This window comes from Thunnus albacares, chromosome 3 (genome assembly GCF_914725855.1).
Source record: "Thunnus albacares chromosome 3, fThuAlb1.1, whole genome shotgun sequence".
NCBI lineage: Eukaryota > Metazoa > Chordata > Actinopteri > Scombriformes > Scombridae > Thunnus > Thunnus albacares.
Window position 1 is genome coordinate 5,726,602 of NC_058108.1, and position 25,592 is coordinate 5,752,193.

At 39.4% G+C, this 25,592-nt stretch overlaps 1 protein-coding gene across 4 annotated transcripts in view; it reads right to left on the reverse strand.

Moving 5' to 3' along the window:
* The window catches only part of LOC122978908 (zeta-sarcoglycan), a 283,738-nt gene that overhangs the window by 33,407 nt on the left and 224,739 nt on the right, over window positions 1-25,592 (reverse strand). For all 4 annotated transcript variants that reach the window (XM_044345988.1, XM_044345985.1, XM_044345986.1 and 1 more), the window contains 2 exons: window positions 16,847-16,969; window positions 14,141-14,213 (listed from right to left, as the gene is read on the reverse strand). In XM_044345988.1, the coding sequence (XP_044201923.1) occupies window positions 14,141-14,213; window positions 16,847-16,969 (196 nt within the window). The remainder of the gene's footprint in view (window positions 1-14,140; window positions 14,214-16,846; window positions 16,970-25,592) is intronic.

A 25,592-nucleotide genomic window follows, 5' to 3' on the forward strand; every position in this document is an offset into this window, starting at 1 on the left:
ATAAACTGTCTTTCAAGAAAATTAAACTTTATATCTTTCAAACATGAGATGCAGGGTCATATGATTGGCTACAATTTATAATTTTTAACTTTAATTGTAGTGGAAATCAGAACATTCTTTTATGATTCACATTTGGACAAAACCTGATTAAAAGCACCAAAGATTTTTTGTAATACATCAGTGAGCAAATGAATAGAATAAAGAGAAGGAGGACAGGATGATAGATACAGTAGATAACAGGGTAGTTCATACCCTCCCCCTAGTGGACACATGTAGTAGAGAGGACAAAGAACGAGGGCACGAGGAAAGAGAGCATGGGCTACAAAAAAAGAGGAAAGCAGAAAGGTAGTGTGTTGATAGTGAGAGAGGAAACCCTAAGCAACGACAGAGACAATCATAAGATCAACTCTGTCTTTCTCTGTTTCTCTGCCTCATTGCCTGCCCTCCTACAGTCATCCTATCAGCTGCTCTCTCACTCCTCCTGGCAGTCCCTCGCCTCAAGGCTGGACTCTGGCTGTGCTCGCTCTCTCACTCTCAGATGAAAACATACAGACAGAGAAGTCCAACCCCACCTTTTTACCTCTCCTGCTTTCTCTTTTAAATTTTTGTTTTCTTTTTCACCCCCTCGTGTTTCAGTGTCTCTCGTCATTCAATGCCATATTTGACACTCTGTGGTACAGAAATGTGACCTTTGACAAGGTTAGTTGAATATTGAGTTTTTAAAAAAGATAAATCAAGCTTTAAAAGCTGCTGATAGAGTGGGTTTTTATAATTGTCATGTATAAAATTTAAATTAGCTTTCTGAACAAGTTAGTGAAGTAAGTCATATAATGTTATTTAATTTCTAGTCCAGAAGTCCATGAAGTCAGACATGTTAGAGTTAAATCCAAGTAAACACAGTGAGATCCCAGTGAAACCAGTAAAACTCAGCAACAATGACAGCTGATTGCCAGCAAGATTAAAGTATGTATACCATGTGCGGACTATGTTTTGGATCGCTTTCTCTCTTCTTAAATGTATATTCTTTTACTGTGTCACACACCGCAAACCAATTTCCCTCTGAGATAATAATGAAGTTAATCTCATAAGTGTGTCGTCATGTCAGCCGAAGAACGTGAACCAACAACTATAAACACACCTTAATCACTTCGTCTACTCATCAGTAAATGATTTTAATCTAAAAACTAATCAAACTTTATTCCAAATTGTTCCAGCTGGTCATAGATAACAGTTTCTATATCCTGTTCTAAGTTATTTGTTTTGCAGATTTCATTCAAACCTCTTTTCAAAACGACAGACGAATGAAATAAATGTATAATATCGTTAGAAATGCACACTGGTAGGTCATAAAAGGTGTGATCCAGACTCTTGGGGGCTTTGGTAATCAGTGAGTCAGCAGGTAGAAAATATGCAGTGCCTTAATCATTCCTGTATTAAAGGTTTATTACCAATAACAGGTTGTGCAACACATTCACATTTCAGTTTTACAAATTTTACAGCTGCCAATGAGAGGATTTTCTATTGTGACATGACAATAACAGACTGTCTTATATGTTTAACTTGTTTGTAATGTCTTTCACTGCATATTCTGGATGTTTTTCTTTTTTATTTTCCTGCCATGAATTTCCACCATAAAGTCAGATTTTCACATTATATTGCGCAACACAATACAGCCGCTTGTTGCTGTGTTTGGATTAGGAGCATGTGTGTGTGTGTATGCATACGGGGGGTGTTTGGATATCTCTGTATTTATGTGTGTGTATTTGTGTGTGTGTGTGTGTGTGTGTGTGTGTGTGTGTGTGTGTGTGTGTGGGTTTGGTGTTTTCTAATGTTATTTATCTGCTGTGATTTCAGTGTCTAGCCAGAACAGCCTCCAGCTATTTGTAATAGTCTTTATCCACGGTGGAACATTTGGCTCTGTTGCAAAATCTGATATTAACAGCCGTCTATCATTTTAACACACACACACAGAAACCCACAACAGCCAAGTTCACATACACATACACACACACACACACGTACACACACACACACACACACAGCGTATACACATGCTTAAATACACACAAGGAACAGATGCGTGGCAATATGGTGAGACTGTTGAATATTTACCGGGTATTTGTTATTTTCACATATTCCCCCTCAAGATGTGTACAACAGTACCCAATGATAAACAGCGGTTGATAAACAATAACTAACAAAGATAAACAACAATCAACAAGACAAACAACAATCAAAAAGACAAACACAGACAGAACAACAGTGTATACAGTTTGCTGAGGCGGTCTTCCAGAGCTCTGCGAACTAAAAAAAATCATTTAAAAAAATCACATTAATAAGGAGCAATGACTTCTGGGAGAAGAGAGAGAGGAGACTATATTACTGTACTTACTGACTATACTCTGTACTTACTGTTCAAAGCAAACACCCTGCATGTCACTGATATATATATATATTAACATTACAAGGGCTGCAACTAATGACTTTTTTAATATAGATTAATCTGCCAGTTATGCTTTCGATTAATTAATGAATCATTTAGTGAAATGTAAAATATAAAAAATAGTGGCAACGAGGTGGCGTTCACAGTTTCTCAGAAGTCATGTTGATGTCTTCAATTTGCTTGTTTTGTCTGACCAACAGTCCAAAACTTCAAACCTAGATATTCAATTTACTGTCATATACGACAAAGAAAAACCACATATTGTCACATTTGAGTAGCTGGAACCAGAAAATGTTGGTCAATTTTGCTTGAAAAATGACTGAAACGATTGATTGATTATCAGAATAGTTGCTGATTAATTTTCGATTAATCATTACAGCTCAAATGATTACTGTTAGTCGAATAGTAATTCATGTTTTCTAAAAGATATATCACTGACCATGAATATAAAACATACAGTCTTACAATCATCTTTTCTCAATATTTGCTTTCATCTTAATCCGTACGTGAGTAAAAAGACAAACCGATGAGTAGTACATCAATTCATTTCCAGGAGACAGGGCTGGTATGTTCAGGTACATCATGGAAAAGCCTTTGCTGATCTTTATGTTGGAAATGTGAGGTTTGTTCAAAAAGAAAAGAAAAGAAAAGAAAGCTTCAGAACATCTTACCACTTGAACAATGTGCGGCTTCATCTTTTTCTTTAAATTGATCTGCTCAGAACGGCTCTTTTGTGGTTTTTAGTCCGCTTACTAAAAACAACATCCTAAGATCTAACGTCAGTCCTCTGTGCTTTCTGATCTGCTTTTCCTTTGTGCTTTCTCTGAGATAAAATTAGTTTTGTCCTTGCAATGTCCCAACAAAAACGTCCTAGATAGTCATGACCATTAAAAGGAAAGCATTTAAAGTATAGGTTCACATTTTTGATCATATTACATTATGTTACAATACGAAGATGTTCATATGTACATTGAAAGGGTCAGTGGTCGCTGACTATACTGGTCTCAAAGGATCCCCTCCTAAAGTAAATTCAATGTGATCCAATTCTTCAGCCATGTAGGCCAGTCAAATCAAATGGTTTTCATCCAAAGTTACAGTCTTTTTAGTATGAAATTCACTCTTTGTGTAATTGTCCCTCCACTGCAGATCAATAAGAAACACTATAATAAGCTGTAGCAACAGTCTTTAGCAGAGTTAGACAAATCAAGTTGGTATCTTACAATATTTATACAACAACTCTCTGCTCTGATGGGGGGGGGGGGGGAGTTCCATCAGGACATCCTCACCAGCCACGTCATTATCACATCAGCTTGTCTCCCCCCCAAAATTAGAGTACTGATTTCCAAAAGTCAACATCTGGGACAAAGTACTACATCAATTTGTAGAACATGACAATCTAACACAATACACAAAAACACACACACACACACAGAATTTCAGATACATTATGGATCGTTCCCATAACCACGCTTGCTTGTTATTCAGCTTGCCTTCCCTCACTCCCTTTGTTCTCAATGATTTCCCTGTGTGTCTAATCAATAAGAGACAGAACAGAGCAGGGCAGGGCTGATTGTCCTTGTTGTACCACGGAAAAAGGAGGTGTTATATACATCCAAAATCCAATCGCAGGACGGCAATTTTTTATTTTTTTTAAAGGACTCAAATGTGCTTTTGGTGCACTTGATTGGCGATGTTTGATATAGAAGTTTTCGAAAAAATATACAGCAATTTCTACTTTGACCGGCAATAAGCTTCCCAGCAGGTCAACAGTCCTGGTATAAAACAGGCCTTATAAGATGTAGTGTAAGGATTTCGATCTCCATTTAACATCCCACTTGTAGAAGGCAAACAGTACTCTCTGGATTTCTCGAAAGACAGTACTACTAGTGGTGATCATAGTTGAAAGCGTGAAACGAATGAAGAGAAGGAGAGAGACAACAAAGGATGAAAACAAAGACTAAAGTTTTTTTTTTTTTTATTCCTGCCAAACTTGCGATCGATCCCTGTGTCAAGTTGACCTTACAGGCATATAAATCAGGCATTGTTCAAAAACCATCATGCATGCGAGCCGCTATTCTTTAAGAGGGACTGTAGTGTGAAGAGAAGCTTTTCCCAAAGGCACGCTTCAAAGAGAATGTGAAATTTTAATGATTTCCAATTACTTTGACACGAGCCCCAACTTTTTAATCAAAAAACAGCTAGGGGCGGGCTTACTCTCTACTAGTTTTTTTTTTTTTTGGAGCTAATTAGGCGGTGTACTTTGCCATCCCATGCCACGCTCCTCCATCTGGCTGCTCACAGGAAAACCTGGTTAAATCAACTCGGCTCCGAGACTCCTTCAAAATGTGCGTGGGAAGTGGGCCTAATTCACATCACATTGTTGTTTCTAGTAGGCACTTGAGGACTGTAACCTCAATTAAAACGTAAATGTGAAGTGTACTTCTCTAATGTGAAGGTTCAAGACACTACGGATTATTTATTAGACCTCTTACTTTGGTCAATTTAAATATTCAAGGCGATGAGCGTGCCGTGTGCTTAGAATCTCATCATTTATTACCCTTCTTGCCAGTATCTTGCCAGAATAAAGTAAACGCTATGAAGATATTTTTCATAAAAACAAGAAAATTAAGTAAATAAAGATATTTTATCACCCAAACATGAACTTAAGGTGTTTGGAAACCAGAGTTGAGTGAGCTGTAGGATGTGTGGATGAGGGAGGAGAGGAAAATGGAGACCACAGGGTGAATCATTTCCCCATCCTCTACTGCAAGGACTCATAAAATTTTACACTCTGTGATTGGGTTAAATTGGAAGTACCCTTAGGATCCAGGGCTATTAAGTCATATTAGTACTATAGTCATTTAGAGACCTACTACGCAGAAACATGTACACCAACTTGTGGTCCTCCATGGCTGTATGTTCATTAAAGACTAAAAGGTAGAAGGGTGAAGGAGACGATGTGGAAGAGATGGATGAAACGAAGGCAGAGCAGGAGCACAGTTCCCTCTAAATGACTTCATCTACTCATGGAGGTCAGTCTTTCAGTTGCTAGGATGGAGAGATGGATGACAGAAAAGAGGCCGGAGCAAGATGCCCTCAATTTTGTTTAAAGCAGTGTCTCTCTGTCCCCCCGGTGTTCAGGACTCAGAGCCCTCCTGGCGATCATTCTTGCTGTTTAATCAGCTGCTACCTTACACCTGAGACACCAGATGATAGCAATTAACAGCAATTACCTGCCAACTAAGAAAAATGAGCAGTACTCTTGGGGGGACTAGGATTTAAAACTGCTGGATTAAAAAAATGAGAAGGACAGAACAAAGGGATGAAGACGGATCGCCGAAGCCACTTTCAGGAGCTGACCTCGCCGTGGATCTGGTTTCATCTGGATGGAGGGATGAACGCAAGGACAGATAACAAGAAAAAGTCCTGGGTTTGATCTCCCTATGCAAGACTTCTTGGCATCTTCCTATTTACAGCAGGTTCCAAGTAAAAGAAACTGATATTTTCCTACAACTAACAGCGCTAACAGTTTGAAAAAGGCAGAAGAAATGTGTGTAAGAATCATAATTAGGATTTCGCCTCATTTTAATCTAGATATGTACAAATAGCATACAAATATATACACATAACATCAAGCCATATTATCATGTTAAATGTAACTGACTCAAATATTCATCTAATGTGTAAATCATGAGGAGATGCGCTCACGGCTTTTTAACAGACAACAGATTTCGAGTGGAAACTGGTGTGTATGTGTGTGAGTGTGAGTGTGAGAGATGGAGAGAGATTTTTTTTTTTTGGATAAACACTAATATTTGGCTCTCTACCAGAGGAAGTCAGAGTTCCTCTGCAGTCCTCTTTAACTTCCTCGGATGGAAGGATGGATGCTACACGGAAGTAAGATAAGATGCACTATTATTGATAAGAACGATGATGAAATAGCAAGGGATAGGGGGGGAAAGGGGCACGCGGCTCAAATCCTTCTCTGACGCCCTTGCCCTTGCGTTAGGGCTATCTCTCCCCAGGGAGCCTTGACCCCAGGACTTGGATAGAGAATAAGGCACAGAGGGAAGGATGAGAGGATGAAGGAGTGGACAGAAATAGAGAGATATTGACTGTGCAGCAGCTTTGTTTCTCTCTGCTGTGGAGCCAAGCATCAGATGGAGTTAAGAGACCTGAGGTAACCCAATGTCCACTAGCTGTCAGTGGGGTGATGTTGACTCCTCAAACTTTTTGAGTCAGGTAATTGTTGATTGATTTTTGTCTCTCTGTCAAAGCAGTTCTCTTCCTTGCAGTTGTTTGTCTAGTGATGCCGCCCCTATGACGCAAGTAAAGACCGAAGTTCTCTACTCCGCCGCATTATGCTTGCTTTCTTGCTTATCGTTGTCAAGGCGACTGTTGTCCTGCAAACTCGTTCCTGTAGACTCCTTTTGTCTATATGTTTGTTATGCTCCATTTCATCTCATTTTTCTAAATACTGCTACGCTTTGTAGTTCATCTGCTGTTTTATTGTACTGCCCACTCAACACCTACTGTATATTTGCCCAGGAATACATTCCCTTCTTCTTCTTCTTAAGATATCGTCATTTTCTTTTTTTCCTCGCTTCACTTCTTTGGAAGGTTTTACTTCTCCAGTTGAGGGAGATGTCAAATTGTTTTCTCATTTAATGGCCGTCTTCAGTGATACAAATCTTTTATACATATTCTCACATTATTGTTATGTACAAATATTGTATTTTTTTTTTGTTAGTGTTAGCTCCCTACTGAATAGATAACCACCTACATATCCTCAATCTTCATTAGCAGGAAGAGAAATATGTCTCCGCATTGCCCACACTGCTTGATAGACAAATGATCAGAGTAAAAAACACCACAGCAATATGAGCTTAACACCAAAGATGGACACAAAAAAGACAACATTGGGGATTAGGACTGAGATACAGCAGAACTAAAATAGGATTTAAATAAATAGTGCGCATTATTACAGCACCATCAAGCCTGTCTGGCTGCCTGACTGTTAATCTAGTTTTCCAGCCACTCATCTGTCTATTTTGTATCCTTAGATTTTTTTTTTTTTATAGGTTGCTTGAAGTTCTTCCCTATTTACCTCAATCTCTGTCTACACCTTTGGCAGCTTGCTGTCAGTGTTTACTGAGTGATTTCAGGACTCATGTCACTCATTTTTCCACACAGATTATTTGTTTGGTTTTTTTTAAACACTGACACATTCTCCAGTGAATTTCAATGTGACGTTCTTTTCTCTCCTTTCTACCCCGTCTCTCTCTTTCTCCTAAACATTGGGGGTAAAAACTGACGTCCACCCTGACGACAACAATAAGAATCGCAACAAACGAAGATGAGTGTTACCATCTCTTTAAAAATAGCCACATCCAAGTGAAATGCTGCGGGCGAACCAAGGTAAAAGATATGACAAGTGTCAAATGAATGAAAAGGCAGAGGTGAAATAACTGAGATGAAATAATGTGGTATATTTAATAAACTACCAGTGTTAAATTGATTGAATACGGTCAATCAATCAATCAGAGTCATGAGTGGGTTATTATACGTCAGAAAGAAGGGGAAAAAAAAGCAAAAGTGTTAGGAAATGACAGATTGTTCAAAAGCAAGAATTCTGAGAAAGCAAGAAACAGCAGGAAAAGGTTTTCTTTTCTGAGTTAAGGAGACTATAAATATTGAAAGAGGTCTGACATTGGAGGCTCACATCATATTAGACACACACACACACTCACATACAGTCATGGAAACACTCAGCAATCAAAGGCTATGCACTGCCTTGAAGATAACTGTTACGAGGTCTATGTTTATGGCTTGATTTGTCCCTGACTTGGTCAAAATGCACCAGTTGTAGAAAGATGGTTTTGGTCTTGGTTGATGTCACTTCGGGCTGAGTGATGTTTTGATTAAGTCTGTATGAAGACCAACAAGAGCGCTACGTGGAAAATAGCAGGTTCCTCATTCATTTAAATCAGACCACTGTGTTGGCCCGGCGGGAGATGTATGATTGTTGCAGAGTATTTGTTTCTGATAAGCCTTCAGCACTAAAACTCTCTAGTTTGTATTTCTTCCTTTCACTGCTACCCTGACACCTACTGTTGGTCTAAATGCAAAGTCTGTCAAGTGTGACAGGCTTTGTTGAGGTTTAATACATCTGGATGTATAGCGATGTGAATTTCCTGCAATTACTTTGCTTATTCACCAAATTATTAAGTTATACTATCATTTCATTCTAAACCAAGATGCTGTGCTTAAAGCAACATTTAGGGGAGTGGCGGTGCAAAGAAACAAATGGCTAATATAAAGAAGAGAAGGCCCACAAAGGCTCAAAATGACATTCAAAATACAAAGTCATAATGTTATTGTCTTGCAAAAAATATGAATAAAAAATCTTAACTCAAAAACAGCTTAATTGCTTTGCCCGGGGCTTTGAACCACATGAAACAGAGAAGTCATGACCACAAAACCACAGTGGGATGGCGCTGGATGCAAAAAATACCTGCAGTAAATACAAGTAAAGGTACTCCTTGTATCATAACTACATCTCATGGTCGTACTCAGCCAATGGAGTATGCTGAGTTGTTATGGAGATAGCTCAACTGTTATCACATTACACAAGTATGGAACTTTGGTCATGTGATCACAGGTGGTTGTATATGTACAATAAACATACAATATGCATGCAAACATAAATCGATTGATGTTGAGCTATTGCACCTGTGCTGAGAGTTGAAGATGTGATGTGTACATATTGTTGTTGTGATCCGTCATTTATTTCTGCCTACAACTACAAACCTACTCAGTGTGGAGGAGTGACTGCCTTGCTTTATTTTTTTTTAGGTATATTATCAAATCAGGTAAACAAAGTTCCTGTTTATGACACAGAAGACTGAACAGAGAGGCCAGAAGCGGTTGATCTTGTCACTCATACTGTAGGTGTTTTTTAGCCAATATGCATTCCTAGTCAAAACATGATGTTTGAATTTAAGCAAAGTGTGGCTGATATGGATAACATATTTACTGCAGTTGTGGTAAATCTTCTGGAAATGTCACACTAGATATTAAAACCGGTGATGCCTGTTTTTGCCGATTCATGGTCATACCCAAACCTAACCCAGACTGAGGATAACCTTCATAGACAATCTGCTTCAAATTTATGATTCTCAAAAATGTATATGCCTCACATTTTTATATGTTGGAATTTTTCTAGTCTACCTCAGGCTGCATCCTGACTGTTGCGGTTTATGTATTCATGCAGTCGACAACCCTTAAACATTCAGAAACTCCCACAACGCAGCCAATTCTACAGCTGCTTCCTCCATTTTCAGTCTGTTTGTTCATGTTGTTGTCGACTGCCTATGTATCGTCAATCCCTGCTTCTTTTTTTCATGTTATTTAGTCAGTCACTGTCATGAATGCCTCTCTAAGATGTTGAACTGCACTGCTTTAAAAGATGCCAAGCACAGCAACTTTTTCCAAAGCGACCACTTTCTGTCTGCCTCCTGGCTGCTCCCCGTACACTCTAAAGTGGAAAAGCAGTTTTGAAAAAAAAAAGAAAAGGAAAAAGAAGCAGAACAGTGTGAGCACGGCTTACAGTGGTGATCACACCAGAATCTTAAAAACGTAAGGTGCAGCATTCCTGGAGTGTTCTCCGGAAAGCAGGCTGCTGAGCATTTTGTTGCTACTAGCATAACCCAGTTCAAGCACCGTGTGTTTTACATTCATGTTTCTTTAGCTTCAGTCACATCTACATCCACAGCGAGACTCTTGAAGCTTTTCAAACAACCAATACTGATAGAAATCTTCACCGCATCCGACTCTGGTCACTGTGACTGGCACACTACAAGCCTGATTGTAGTTACTTCTACTTTGATTCACTCACAAAGAGGGAAATATAAAGTATGCAAATGTAAAATGTTCCCATGTATGTTTCTGTTAGATTTTGCTGTAGACTTTTTATGAGACTGAGGGATTGAAATGCAGGACTGGAGATGTTAGAGTCTTTAACTTGTCGAGTGCATGTTCCCCAGTTTCAACTTGCCCAAATATAACATGATGTTAAGTTGTCTTATCCAATCTTCCATCTACTCTTTTCAGTCTGTTGCATTTTTCATTTTGTCCCTGCATATAACAGCTGAACTCCTTACAAATGACTTAGAAATGTGCAGCAGTGAAATATCAAAAATTCATTCTTTAGCAGAGGTTATACAGCTAAAACTGCTTTTATAGCCAATGACTGCAGTATGCAAGATGCAGACTGACTTGTGCAGTATCTTTTCTTGACCTATACTCTATCACGTAAAGTGTGTACTATCTATCTTTCTTTGTTTCCCTCTTTTCTCCCCCCCCCTCCTCTCTCACTGTTAAACTGTAAGATAGATCATTAGCTTTAAATGGACTTCAATCCGCTCATTACATGTCCCATTTACCTTCAATGCATAACGCTCTACTTTTCATAACGAGACAGGAAAAGAGGGGAGGGACAGGCAAAACAAAGGGACGCGAATGCAGGAAGAACTAGACAGAATGAGAACGGGAACAAGAAAAGTGGATGTGTCAATAAGAGACTTAGGAAGTGGAGAGATGAGGATGAAGATATGAGGAGAAAGAGAAAGAACGTTACAATGAGAAAGGGATTAAAACCTAGAGTGAATACCGCCTGTGAATTAGGAAAAAGAGAAGACAACCTTATTTTTACGTTGATAGCAGTGTGAACTATCTACTAGCAGTGTCTTTTCATATCTAATACACCTCAATAAAAAGCTGAAAAAAATAACGATAACGTGCTAATAACGACTACGCTTCCGTCCGTTGTTTCTTTCCCTTCCATTAAACAGCTAATGAGAGACGACGAAGAGGAGGACGAATTTGAAGCATGTAATCGCCTTTTTATCAGTATTATTTTTCTGTGGTTTTCATTAACCCTGCAGTAGGTGATGCAGTGTAGAGGTCGGTGCAATGTGTATAAGTGTGTGTTTGTGTGTGTGTGTCACTTCCTGTTTGAATAAGTGGTTTCACTTTATTCATGGCATATGTGCATATGTTAAACAGCCTTTTAATCCATCAATTTTGTGTGAGGGTGTGTGTGTGTTTAACTTATTGTACTTGTTTTCAACAGTATTTGTTCTGTGTGTGCACAGATGTGTTTACGTGGATGTATTTTGTGAGCATACATGACTGAATGTGTGTGCATATATCCATGCTACAAAGTGGTGACAGTTTTATTTTTGATGACATGGTAAATGCAGGCAAAATAGATGCATCAAGTGTTTTTTTTTTTTAACAAGAGTTACATGTCACTCCACAGAGGTGTTAATGACCTCAAAATGTGTTCAAACTGATAAAAACAGCCCAAATGTAAGGATTGTCTGTGTTGAATTTATAACACCAGTCACTGGAGTGCTTCCTTTTCTCCTCCTTCATCTCAGGACTTCACCGCAGGTTTCATCGCCTGGCTTATCTGCACTGACCTGTCTATTGACCCAATGTTCTCACTCCTCCTTCCACCTATTTTTTTTTTTTTCCCCATCCCCACCTACTCCTATACCTCTCTCTATCACTTCTCTGTTTCCTTCAACTAATCTAACTCCTTCTAGTTCACCCGCTCCTTGAAATACCTTCCCCCTCTTGTCTCCTTTGATCCCTCAGCATGCATGGGGTCCTATTTCCTCTACATCTTGTTTTATGTTGCTTTCAATCATTCTTTTATCTCTCTCTGGCCGTATATCTCATACATCTGTGTCAAGTCATTTCGGTTTTGCTCTACTTCTGAACCTGTTTTATGTCTGACACACTTGGAATTTGGCTGAATTTAAGAGGAGCTACCGGGGTACTGTTTAATCTAACTTTTCATACTTTAGTTGAACTTTCAGAGGAGACTCAGACTCTTCATTGAGCCGGCTGCATATAAACATGGGGACAAGGTTTAAGGAAGTATGTTCCATTTGTGCATGTATTCATACTTCCTTAAACACACTAGCCTTGGTTCAGGTAGTACTTTCTAAGACAAACAACTATTTGTCTGAGCATCAACTTGAGCAGGCAATTTACTCAATTCAATAAAGTGAAAATAACATCAACTTCAAGTGGGTTTCTATTAAAATAGCCTGTAAATGTTTGAGAGAAGAGGAGGCCATCGATGACGCTGCTGCTGAGCTTGATACAAGCTGATTAAATAAGACTGAAGAAAATAAATTAAATGCTTAAGAAGAGTATGAGACGACCACCATTGTTTCACATTCCTCACATTTATGAATTCATAATGCCCAGCATTTCATGTGGCATTAACAGCCTGTCGGAATGTCTTCTCACCAATTTCTTTTTTTAAAGCGATTAAATGGACTGTTTTAGTTGGTTAACTCTTTCAGTTCATTTGAACCTCCCCATATTTTCCACTCGTCTCAAAAGAAAGGCTCTGTTGCCATTTTGCACACCCTGAATGCTTTTGTATTTTTGCCGTATTCCATTATCTGCTGCTACGACTCAATCTCCCTGCAGGAGCCAGTTCGATTTAATCTATTCTTCTATGCACTAACGTCCATCCCCTCCTTGTGAAGTCCTTCCCTCTGTCACCCTCCTCTGCCCTCTGTTCTCTTTTTCTTCTATTTCTTTCTCCTTTTGATTACCCCTCTTCATCACCCCTATCCCCCCCCTTCTTCCCTTTCTATGTGCTACTTTCTAATCTCAATGTCTTCTTCATCTCTCAGGTCATTTCTTTCTCTCCCTTCCTTCTCTACTCTCTTCCCTTGTACAGAGTGTAGCGAGCATCTTGGTTTCCACCGAGCCTTATCGCTTTTTTCGTCTTCGTCTGTCTCTCTCGCTCACTGTCTCGCTTGCGTTTTTTCTGCCCGGCCAAATGTCACTTTGGATAAATCCTGTCTGACACAACCCAAATGAGACAGAGGCATGGAAGACATATGCCCATGAAAGACACCCAAAACACACAGTAGAGGGGACAAGTAGAAGACACACAAACATACACATAATAAAGTGGAACCAGCAGTTGGAGCTGTTGTTATTGTCAACAGCATTAGGTCACCCTGAGCTGGGGGTAGCCTCCTTCATTCATCACACATTTATTGTTCAGCTTTGATGAGGAGCCGCCTGTGATCACAAGTACTCCCCATCACAGTTTATCTCTTTCTAAAATTCGTAAATTTAAAAGAACAAATATGTGATTCGTATTGAACTTGCAAGCTAAAAAGGTGATAAACTCTCTTCCATGAATTAAAAAGGGATAAATTGAGCTAGTATATGTGTATCCTGCACTACATGTGTTCAAGTGCATGTATCAGTGGAAAAGTCCCCTCAGTAACAGTTTGACCCTTGTACGCTGTAGCCTGGAGGGCTTTTGTTTCCTCTGTCAGGTCTTTCAGGCTGCCAATCAGCAGCACAGCTCTCTCTGCAGTGAGCTGAGTACAAGTAATGAGCTCATTGTGCCACAGGACCGGCTAGTTAACCAACTCAGCAGCTAATGCTTTTTACATAACAATGCTTTTTTTTTTTGTTATTTGTGGTGTTACTATTTTAGTAATTATTCATGAGAACATACACTTCATAAATATTCTACCACAACTAAAATATTAACAACAAGAGGAATTTGTAAATTGGACTAATGTGCCAGACCCCCCATCATAGACACAAACATGCATATAAACGCAAACAATCACTCAGAATACATACTTTAGGTCCTGGAAGGGTTCTGCCCTCACATGTGATGTTTCTACAGAATGGCTGAACACCACACCTTCATTCCCTGGAGAGAGAGAGAGAGAGAGAGAGAGAGAGAGAGAGAGAGAGAGAGGATGAAAGGAAAGGAAGAGAGAAAAAAAAACATCTTTAGTGTGAAACAGCACAATATTGCATCATCTCTTTCTTCTTCGACCTGTGGCAGACACTTCAAATGCATGACACACAGTGCCCAGATCAGCCATGTGTCCTGTGAATTATGTTCAAATACAACTGATATGAAGTAGCAATATATACATCTACTGATATAACATAGCACTGATGTCATGAGTAGTACATGGGAAAAGTAAAAATGTGGGTGTTGGGGGTAATGGAGCACCCAGAGTTTCACTTTGAAACTTTTAGAATTTCATAATATTAATAAAGTGGTTTACTTTACCTTAGCCATCTATTTTTACTGATTCTGTATGCTCATTATGTCATCCAGTTGGTATCTCCCCAAAAAAATAAAAACCCAAATGTAAAACTGCTACTTATGAACAGAATTGTTTATAGAAAAACATAAAATATAATCCAGTATTTAACCCCCCATGTCCAGCAAGCACCTCTGCTTTAGTCTGCTGCCCTGAACAGATGCTTGGGGGAAGCATTGGTCACTGGTCCTGCTGAGACTGAACTCAACATGCTGGAAGCCCAGCACTGCTACAAATCTAATATTGTACAAGGCTGCTTTGCCCATTGGTAGGCAAATACATAACAAAAAGATATTGTTTGACTCTGTATGAAACTTCAACACATCCCAAGTTTCATTCAATGAGGTCCTTGAGGGAAGGATGAGGACCACATCTCTAATAAGGTGCAGTTGAACCTCAAAAGGGCCTAAACTTGAAGGGTACTGTTATATTTTTCTGTTGAAGCACCATTTTCTGAGCTTTATTCTAAGGCCCATTGAACACTGCACAAGTGTTTTTATGCGACTGTCAAAAGACAGAAAACGAAAAGAAAAACTGCTCTCAGTTCTCTCAACAATGGTGGAAATGGCAGTTGAAGGTGGATCTTTGTGTGCTGCTATGGGTGATTGCTAGTTTATACAATGTTTCTAACTTTGTCAACCGTAGCTCGTTCTAGCCTCTGACTGTGTTACTTTTGGTATCATTGCTATATTTACAATTGGCAGAGACATTGTGCACTCTGTTGGGTGGCAAATGTCCTGGCACACAATACCCATCAAGTGATTTCAAAGCAGAGCTAGTACACCGGAACCGACACACTTCACACTGGGGTTTGTTTATATTCTCACGCATAGAAATCAAGCATAAGCCCGCTAGTATCACACCTCACTTGCTGCCATGGCACTTTTTTTTTTTCATGTAAATCACGTAAATCAATGAGTGGAAAGTTACAGCTTAAATTTAAAACATTATCTATCCACAAATCTAAAAGAAAAATAACAGTAGCATAGGGTTACTCCACTGGACGTCAGTATATGAGTTGAATGGATATGTTTCCGCTGCTCACTCTCTCTTCTCTCACCTCCATCAAACAGTATTTACTGACAGCAACAATCGCCTCTAGACCTTCACCCCTCCACCTCTCCTTTCATCCTCTGCCCGCCCATTCTTTCAGACTGCCTCTAATGGACAAATCTCCCCAATTACCCAGGGTGGTGTGTGTGTGTGTATGTACACATGTGCTTGGTTTGTATAGTTCACCTTGAATGGATTTGTGTGTTTGTGTAAAGGTCTTGTGAAAATGGAAGCACAGACGTATTCAAACTTGAAAGCAAACAGAGACGTATACGCGCGCACACATACTGCGCACACAAAATCAGCTAAGCCCTACCAGCCTCCACTGGATGTTCTCTCTCTCATTAAATAAGATGAGTAAATGAGAGCGACAACAGAGAAAAACAAAAGCTATTTTAGCACAATAAAGGCAAACAGCACAAGTGAGAAATTTTCCCTCTAACTTCTCAGTGTCTTATTTTTTTCATTTCACTTAAATTGCTTTCTCTTTTGTCCTTTGCTAAGACTTCTCACCATCTGTCTCTTTCTCCCCTTTTTTTGTTTTCTACTGTATCTCTCTCTTATTCAGGACTTTTTTTTTTTTTTTCAATTCAGTAAAAATTGCTCTGCTTGCTGACCCAAGTCTTGTTTGGCTGCACTCATCAAGAGCACTCTGTGTAACAGCTTACAGCATGTGTATGTACTGTAAGCTGTATGTGTCTTCAAATAACCTTGTTACTCAACACAAATTAATCTGAGCCCACTGCCTGTCCAACACTGGATCTGCCCGGCATAAATCATGAAAACGTCTCCTATCAATTCCTCATGAATGCGGAGAATGAATATGAAACCATGTCAAAACTGTGACCTCTATGGTCATCTTTACTTTATATGCATGTGGAATGATATACATTCATTTATAATTTTACCATGATACACTGTCTTGGAAATATGATTAATATTGCCCTTTTAATTACAATTCAGACAGCAACAAGTTATGATGTAGTCATTATAATGATGTATGTCATACATCTGGATGCATGAACCTGATTCACTCTGCCTTACTGAACTCTTAATAAATGAATATGTATTGACATTTTGAGGATTTTAAGAAATGCATAAAATTAAAGATACCCAATATTTAAAAAGGCATATACTACAAATCATACAATTACAGCTTTGTGTGTAAACCCACCTGTGACTCGGAGTTTCTCAGTGCCGATGCTGATCTCCTCTTCGTCCGCAGAGAACAGAACTCTCTCTCCATCTGCACTCCTCACCTCAAACCTCTGACACTGGGCCTCCACCATCTCTGAACCTAAGAAAGTGGGATACAGAGGGGCATGAGGTTAAAATTTAGAGCAGAGGAGTATTCACGGTACATAAATTGTACCATCTGGAAGATGTTTTTATCTAAAGTTCCTTACAGAACCATTAGTGCATGAAGGTTTAGCTTGAACAACCACAGAGGGATTTGACTCTGAACCGCAGCATCTCTGTGTTTGGTCTTGCTGTGACACCGGCGCAATATCAGTAGTGATATTCGAGTTGTTTGCTCGGGCAAAACACCTAAGACATTACAAATTGGCAAGTAACTAAATATCTGAGCTGTTGCAATATGTAATCAGTAGGAACATCATAAAATTAATTTGTTGTAATGTTCCACTTACTCTGGATAATCCACAGAACACACTGTGAACAAGTCTTTTGGAAATACTTTGTACTGAAGAGACAATCATTGTGTTTGTGGATTATCCAGAGTAAAGGGGTGGACTTTTTTCTAGAAAATGATGCTGTTCAAAATTTTAAATCCCATTTTTTAAATGTTTGAAAGACCACAAATTAGAATTTGTCCCCCTCTGTATCGGAGAAACAGCATACATTTCAGACGCAAAACTCTCAAAACTTCACTACACAAAACTGAAATTATCTGCATGGATAGATACAACTAAAGGTAAGAAATTACTGTATGAGCTTCTATAATTTGGGTGAAGTGGCCCTTAAAAGCCGCTTTCATGAGTTGCTTATGTGAAATCACTTTAGCGTTACATCGTCATTGATACTTGGAAGACACACTTGAATACATATGAAACTATTGCATATTATTACTTTAAATGAGATGCTTTAGGCATAGTGGGTAGGTGGTGTGCACAAGTCTACACACTGTCATCATCGAGCTGAATTTTGAGCTGGAACTCAGAAGTGAAATGTCGCAAGCAAAGGTGAAAAGGCAACGACTTGCTTGTGTTGGAGTTTGTACAGTCCCTGTAAAACTTGAGAATTGTAGCTTTCACCTTAAACTACATTTCTCTTCATGCTTTGCCTTGAAGACATGTAACACATTGTTTGAAGAGAAATGAGGGATGTGACAAAGCAAGTTTAGAATATGTTGAAGACAATATTGACAAATTACCTTTCCACCTTATATGAAACTGCTTATTCTGAAGACATTAAGGAAGTTACATTTTGATTTTCAGTAGTAATACATGCATCTGCATTCTGTTTCCATATACTGAACAAACAATGTGACAACTGCAATCAGTAATATATACAGATGTTGAAAATGAGTTATACAGAAACCCAGATATTCAAAAACAGAGGGAAATGACTCTGTATTAAGACAAAAATTGTTTTTTTTTTTCCATGCACACGTCCTTTCTCACAATGGCAAAATTGTTACCCCTTAACTGAAACAAAGTTGAGGAGAAATCAGTTCTCTTCAGCATATTTTCATCCACACTATAATGTGCGTACTGTGACCAACACATTAAGGTCCAATTTCCAGAAGGAACTGCGGTGCTTTGGTAACCTGCAGGAAATATTGTGTTAGTGCCAGAAAATGACAAGGAGAATGGAGGGCATTTGCTAGTGTTCTTATTTTCCACATTGACCAATTCACTTTTGTCTTTCTGTGACTTTTCTCAAACATGCAAATAAACCAAACTAAACACTAAAAGGTATCAGACTAAGGTGCAATATATTCTCACCCAGATTTGGATTTTACTACAGTATTCATATCAGAAAAGGGGAAGAAAGAGCACTCACAGCGCTTCAGGGTAAAAAATCATCTACTATGATAATGTGATAAAAGCTGCGTCAGTCCATCTTTGGTCACTAGGGGGCAGAAGCAAACAAAAACAAGCTGACAGACACAGAGCCCTGACATATTATTACCATGTAAAGTTGTTATGGCTGACATGTAAACAAACAATTGCCTTAAACATCGTTACAAACATCTAGCAGACACAAAATAACAGTATCATCACATTGATCACTTTTCCTCACTTCAGTAAGGAACAATCAATAAAATACATATCTGAATTAACACTTATAATTACACTTTTTCATGGAAAGTGGCTATGGATGTCCAGAATATACATGTTAGTACATTTACTATGGTTCCCATTCTTACAGGTATACCGACCTGCCATTCTTGGGAAAATATTTTGAGTACCACAATAGTGTAACGCTTAGTTCACATGCATTTCCCCACTCACCACCATATCGTCAAGTTATTCAACATATAAATTGGCTATGAAGAAAACAATCCAATTATGTATTCTAGAGAAGAATTCCTTTAATAACAGACAGATATTTACATTTTGGAATAGAAGTCAATCTGCTGTCAGTTCAGAGCAGGCTGAATCACTGGGTTTTGATTTGCATAGAGTATTTTTATGCTCCAACATCACAACTGTATATAAATAAAGAAAAACAAAAGGCGCATGTTATGTCCCCTTTATTAAATGCATGTATTTGACTACCAGTGCAAGCCGTTCAACAGAGCATACAGAGCTGAGACATTTTTGAACATGTAAAAGTGTTATATAAATGAATAACCAAGTAAGTTAACTATTTATACAGTCAGTTCGAGGCTGAACCCCTGAGGGAGCATTTTTACATACATTCACCTCAAGTTTTGGAGCTTTGACCATGATATAAACCTGCAGTGCGGCACTTTTACATGTAAATTAATGTCCGTAACATTCAAGTCCTTGCAAAACGAGTTCACACAATGCTGATTAAGCCTATCACCGCAAGATAAATCTCTCTGTGTTTCACAGCATATGGAGTTTTTAAATCTCATGTCAGGCGTGACATTCCTGTGCTGGCTGTTTGGCTGTTAATCGTGCAGCTCTTCTAGACTTTCCAAATGTTATAGGACTGAATGGATCAAATTCTGGTAGTGAAACGAGTCATTTTGTGAGGGTTGTATGATGCTCAAAATAATGTATCTTCCCTTTTACAGCTGCAACAGTAGGTTACGGCCAGTATGTACTGGCCATCGGGCATACTGGGACAAATCCCGGTAGGCTGGTGGGCCGTTAAAAAATACGTTTTTGGGCTGGTGGAACGTCAAAATATATCTTTACGTCTTTACCAGCCTTCTTTGTGTGCCTGTCATTAGGGGTATGCATGATAGCGTACTGCATGTATGTGTCAGGCCGTATTCAGACCAAACCAGGCTTTGCTGTGCACCACCACAGGGTTGAGAGGAGTAGTGTGGGGGTGTGGGCGTGTTAATATTCTACAACGTAACCGCTGTGGAAACAATCAGAAAATAACATTTTATTGATCTGATTCACCAGCTTTCTCACTACCACCGCTCCCTCTCTTCATTCACTCTCTAACTTGCTCAACCACAGCTGCACTCTGTCTCGCTCATGCTAACTTTATTCTTAATGTTATCAAATGAAGAGAAATGTCCTCCCCTCATTCTAGTAACATCTTTGTACTCAGGCAATCACAGCCGAGCGCCCCCCTTTACTCTCACTGCCAGAAGGAAGAGAAAAAAAGTCCAGCACTCCAGCTTTAACATAAATATCTGACATCATAACTAAAATAACAGAAAATCACAAAAGGTATATTATGTCCCTTTTAAGCAGATGTATTTGTACCAATGAAAGCTGTTCAAGATATTTTTGAAAGTAACCAAGTAAGTTAACTATTATATATTTTCCCAGGTTTTGGATAAACTGTCTTTTTTGTAAATGTATTTCTGGGTGTATTTTTGTTATTTTGTTCACCTTGACCTTGATGCTCTCCCCTCTTTTAAGTACAGTTGAGATGCCATTTTGCATCATTTATTACCTCTTTTTTTGCATCATTTATCACCTCTTTAAAGCAGTCAAGAGCCACTTGCTGTGGCACTTGCTCTTGACTGCTTTGCTTCATAGCTTGCTGACTTGGCCTTTCTGAGCTTTCTGAGCATCACTGAAGACTTCCATGTGACAGTCCCCTTTGCAGTTATGCTCATCTTCCTTTTCACCAAGGCACTTATCATGTCAGTGCTCAGGCTGGCTCTGTATTGGGTCTTGTTTTTGGTAATGAGACTGAAAACCTTCTTGCAATCAGCAACGCTATGGAAGACAACCAATATCCCATGCATGACTGCTGAAAGGTTGGAGAAGACCTCCTTGCCTCCCCTCTTCAAAGGGCCAATGTCTCACCGGGCCTCATCAGTGCACTTGCTGAGGATGCTGTCCTCAAAGCTGCTGGTTTGATACATCCGGAACTCATCTTCCACTTGATCCACAGTGACCTTTTCAGGCAGAATAGAAGGAAAGCAACTGATAAAGAACCAGAGAGAATGCAATTTCACAGATTGCCTCTTAGCTATGTCTGCCACAACACCATGCATAAGCAGCTCATCCCCAAATGGAAATTTGGAAACCATGTAGTCAGCTGTAGATGAAAAGAACTTCCTCGCATCTCTGAAGAATGATTCAGCTCTAGGTTACCCTGGCTTTGGATAAAGGTGTGGGTGTCCTGGCCAATTGAGAGTTCCTCATCAGGTAGCTGATTTTCCCTTGTGCTGGTTGGCTTGATGCCTCTACCAATTTCATTCATCATAGCGATCACATGCTTGGGCTTACAGAATGAAAGCAATACCTAGTGCAGTTGCAGCTCCAATGTTGGAAGCAGGATATGTATGCAAGGCTCCTCTTGAAGTAATTGGCTGGTGATGTCAAAAATAGGTTTGACTCTCTTCAGAAAGAGTAAACACACCTTTGACGTGGGGTTGATGAAGAACTGAAGTACCTTCTCAGGTTTTGTCAGACCCTTTTCTCTTCTTTCTTGTTCTTTAAGGTTTTGTTTTTTCTTTTTCTTTTGCAGCTCTCTTTCCAATTTCATTTTGCTTGAAGAGGAATCTGGTTAAGTCAAACTCTGCAGCAAGGTGTGAAGCAACTTTAACTTCTGGTGTACTGGTAAGTGGTGTGGCTTTAGGCTTCTAGGTAGGACCAGATGGAGGCTTGGGCAGCTTTGGTGGGATAGAGGAGGAGAGTTTGGGCTGCATTCTAGCTGGCATGCTAATGGAGGATGTGCTTTTAGGCTTCTGGGTAGGACCAGATGGAGGCTTGGGCAGCTTTGGTGGGATAGAAGAGGAGAGCTAGGGCTACATTGTAGCTGGCATGCTGGCGGAAGGTGTGGCTTTAGGCTTGTGGGTAGGACCAGATGGAGACTTTGGCAGCTTGGCGGAACCTGAGGGTTCTGTCTTCTTTTTCTTTCCTGCATCCACCTCATTTCCAACGAAAACAGTAGGTGGATCTCACTGTTGCAGTAGATGGTTCACACACTGCCCCAGAGACGGCCATTTTGTGGAGACCAGCATGAGGATCTTCGTCACCTCTGCATCACACATGATCTGTATGTCATGTAGACTTGACTTTGTCTTGCTGCTTTTGTCCAAATAGTAATACATGGTGATAAGGAAGTCTTCAATGTTCACACTAAGCTGCCTGGATGCCCTCTCTGCTCTAGGTATATCAGGTTGCAGGCACAATCAACTAGGTATGATTGTGTGGATTTTGTGCCTTCAAAAAAGCTGCTATGATTTTCTCCAAACCTTGCATGACTGCAGCCTTTTCAGCTGCAAATCTGAAACAATTTGACCATGGTATGCCTCTCTTCTCTAGTTCCCCATCAAGCAATTCAAATATTGCTCTCCCAGTACTCTCTTGTACTCACAAATCTTGAGCAACATCACAACTACCTTCCCAAGACTGACATCAAAAAGCCAAACCACAATGGGGTACATTTTTATGTCCTCCATATCTGTGCTCCCATCTGTAGCGAGGTTGTATGGAGACCGCTTCATTGCTTCTGTAATGCACTCATCATCATTCCTGGCCAGTGTTTTTACTACGGAGACCGTCTTGGTTCTGGCAAAGCCATACTCTTTGGCTATCTCACTATCAAGAAACATCTTCCTAAATAAGTGGTCTGGCATGGTCTGCAGCAGCTAACAGTTGTGCTCTACAGTGAATGTAGTGAAAAGGATTTCTATCTAAATTGTTCTCAAATTGTGTGCTTGTAGAAAGAACGAGTTAATTCTAGGAAATGAATCTGTAACAGTGTCGACAGTCCGCAAAACACACACACATACACACACACACACAGACAAAAGCCTTTTTTCATGATTATAGTTTTGACTGTTGAAGTGATCAAGCAAAATTGTATAATTTGACCTGATTATAAAATATCACTTGCACTGGGCTATATTATAATATACAGTGAAAGTTTTTTCATGATTAATATTTCATTGTATGATATGTGTGCTTATACAAACTGATAACCATGAATTGCACTCAATTATTTAATAAAAATGGAAATAATTTATTTTGTATATTGTAACATATGTTTTCATTTGCAAGTGTTTACAGAAACATATGTTGTACTGTGAAAAGAGGTAAACAGGCTGGTTGTGAATTGAGTTAACTTAAGTTATGTGGCCGTTGTCTATGATTATCAGTGTAAGCAATGTGGCACACATCAGCATCAGCTAATATTTGTATAACCAATTGCTGCGGCAGACAAAACATTGACATTGCTCCAAGTGGTTGAAAAATCTCAGTAGATCTGTTGCTGGTGGCTTTTCAAGAAAAGGTTGGCAGTGAGGTCTGAAAAGTTGATAAATCTACCGACGAAGTTGCCAAATTACTCACAGTGGTCACGGTGGCAGTTTGCCTTTTTTTTTTTCCATTTTGTTCATCCATGTTGCCTTCATTTTGTAATTTGGACTGTAATGTGGCGCTTTTCCCACACTGCTGAGCCTAAAGAGAAGTCTCTATCTCCCGCCCTCTCTCTCTCCCGTAGCCTCCAACCTTCCATCGCCTCACTGTCTGGGCTCCCAGGCTATTACAAGTGTCAATTAGAAACCCAGAGTGCCTTGTCAGTCATAATCAAACTTTATTAGCAGCCATCAATCTGGGATTAGGCCTTACTTTCTCATCTCTCTCTCACTGTCTTTATCCTGTCTATCTCCTCCTTCTTAAGCCTCTCACTCCTCCACCGACTGTTTGAAAAAGCAATTGAGATTTGTGTTGTGAAAGGCTCACCCTAAAGCAAGGTGTGTGTGTGTGTGTGTGTGTGTGTGTTACAAATGTATGCAAAGACTGAAGGGCTGGAGGGGGGGTTGACAGTTAGAGATTGGAGAAGCAGGGTAAGAAGGGAATGAAAGAAGGGAAAAGGAGGGTTTAATTTCAAGAGGGAAAGATAAAGAGAAAGTGGAGCTGGTTTAAATTGGAGATGTGCTGTGCTAGTTGCTGTCTCAGACATCCAGCTAGTTCTCTTTGGCTGTTCAGCTCTCAGTCCTGTAATACAGCTTGTAGTGCAGATTTCCAACATGAGTGCAGGTCAGCATATTTCCAAAGATTTGTGTTTAAGTCACATGCATTTATTTTACTTGTCTTCTCAGTATGGGGTGTATAAACCATTCAGAGAAGAGTCAGGACGGTGACACTTCAGTGACGGTGAGAACAAGTTTCATTGTTCATATACAACACATATCAGACATACTGTAGAAAAGCATAAGCTGGTGTTAGAGAAGACAATGTGTGACTGTATCTAATTTAAGGCCTACTGACAGAAGCAATAACATTACACAGTGTGCCATGCGGTATCTGTTCTGTATGATCGCTTGGAGACTGACAGATAGTGGAATGATGGCTGGCGGAGAGACCTCAACCGGATAGTTGAACTCTATGCAAATTGACAGAGAAGCAGTGTAGCAATGGAAAATTAAACAATAGATGTGTTCACTTCTTGTTTTTCTGCTGTAAAACTTATTTAGAGTTTAGCTCTAATTGATGTGTCATTCAGTAATCCTCCAAAACTGCAAAATGGAAGAAAGGCTTATTACAGCCGTAGTCGCTCTCTGAGCTGTTTGTTCTAAACGTCTGTTAACACCGTCAACAATGAAAAGAATAAAGCATAAAAAGCATGAAATAAAGCGGAAAACAGAATAAAGTTTTGACACTTTGAAATGACATTACCTAATTGCGTTAAATGTCCCATCACTGTATTTTTTACGCATTTAGATGTCAACATCAGAGGGAGTGGTTTGTACAATAAGAACTGTCTGATCTTTTTTGTTCATCTTGTTAGCGATCTGCAGGTAGCTAATGTTAATTCTGTGTAAATTAAGTGCTTTTGGTCAATTAATTTGCTCCTGCAAATGTCTCTCCCACTGATAACACCAAAGTAATTCTGCTGTCACCAATAACAACAGGACTCCTCGTAAGCAGACATGTTAATTGATGCACTGATTTAAATAATCGCTTCCTGACAGGAACTCCTCTGTTGTCACAAGTGCCTAACTCAGCAGGATCCATCAGTAATAATAAAGCTTTTAGAATATATAACTGCTGAAGAGAGGTAGTGGGGAGAGTAACTGTGATAAAAGAAGAGCATTACAGTACATGTGTCAGATCTGAACTTTTTGACACATCGAGACATGAGCTCCAGTCCGCTGAGACATCAGGATGCCCTGCAGATATCAGGCATTTTAATGTTTCAACTATGGTGCTACAGCATTGCGTTGGCTTTTAAACACAAATGCTAATTTGGGCTAATGAATACATGCTCAACCCATTATTGCCTATTCATATACCAGCCTGCTGTCACGGGTTAATTCCTGGTTGTCACTGTTCACACAAAAA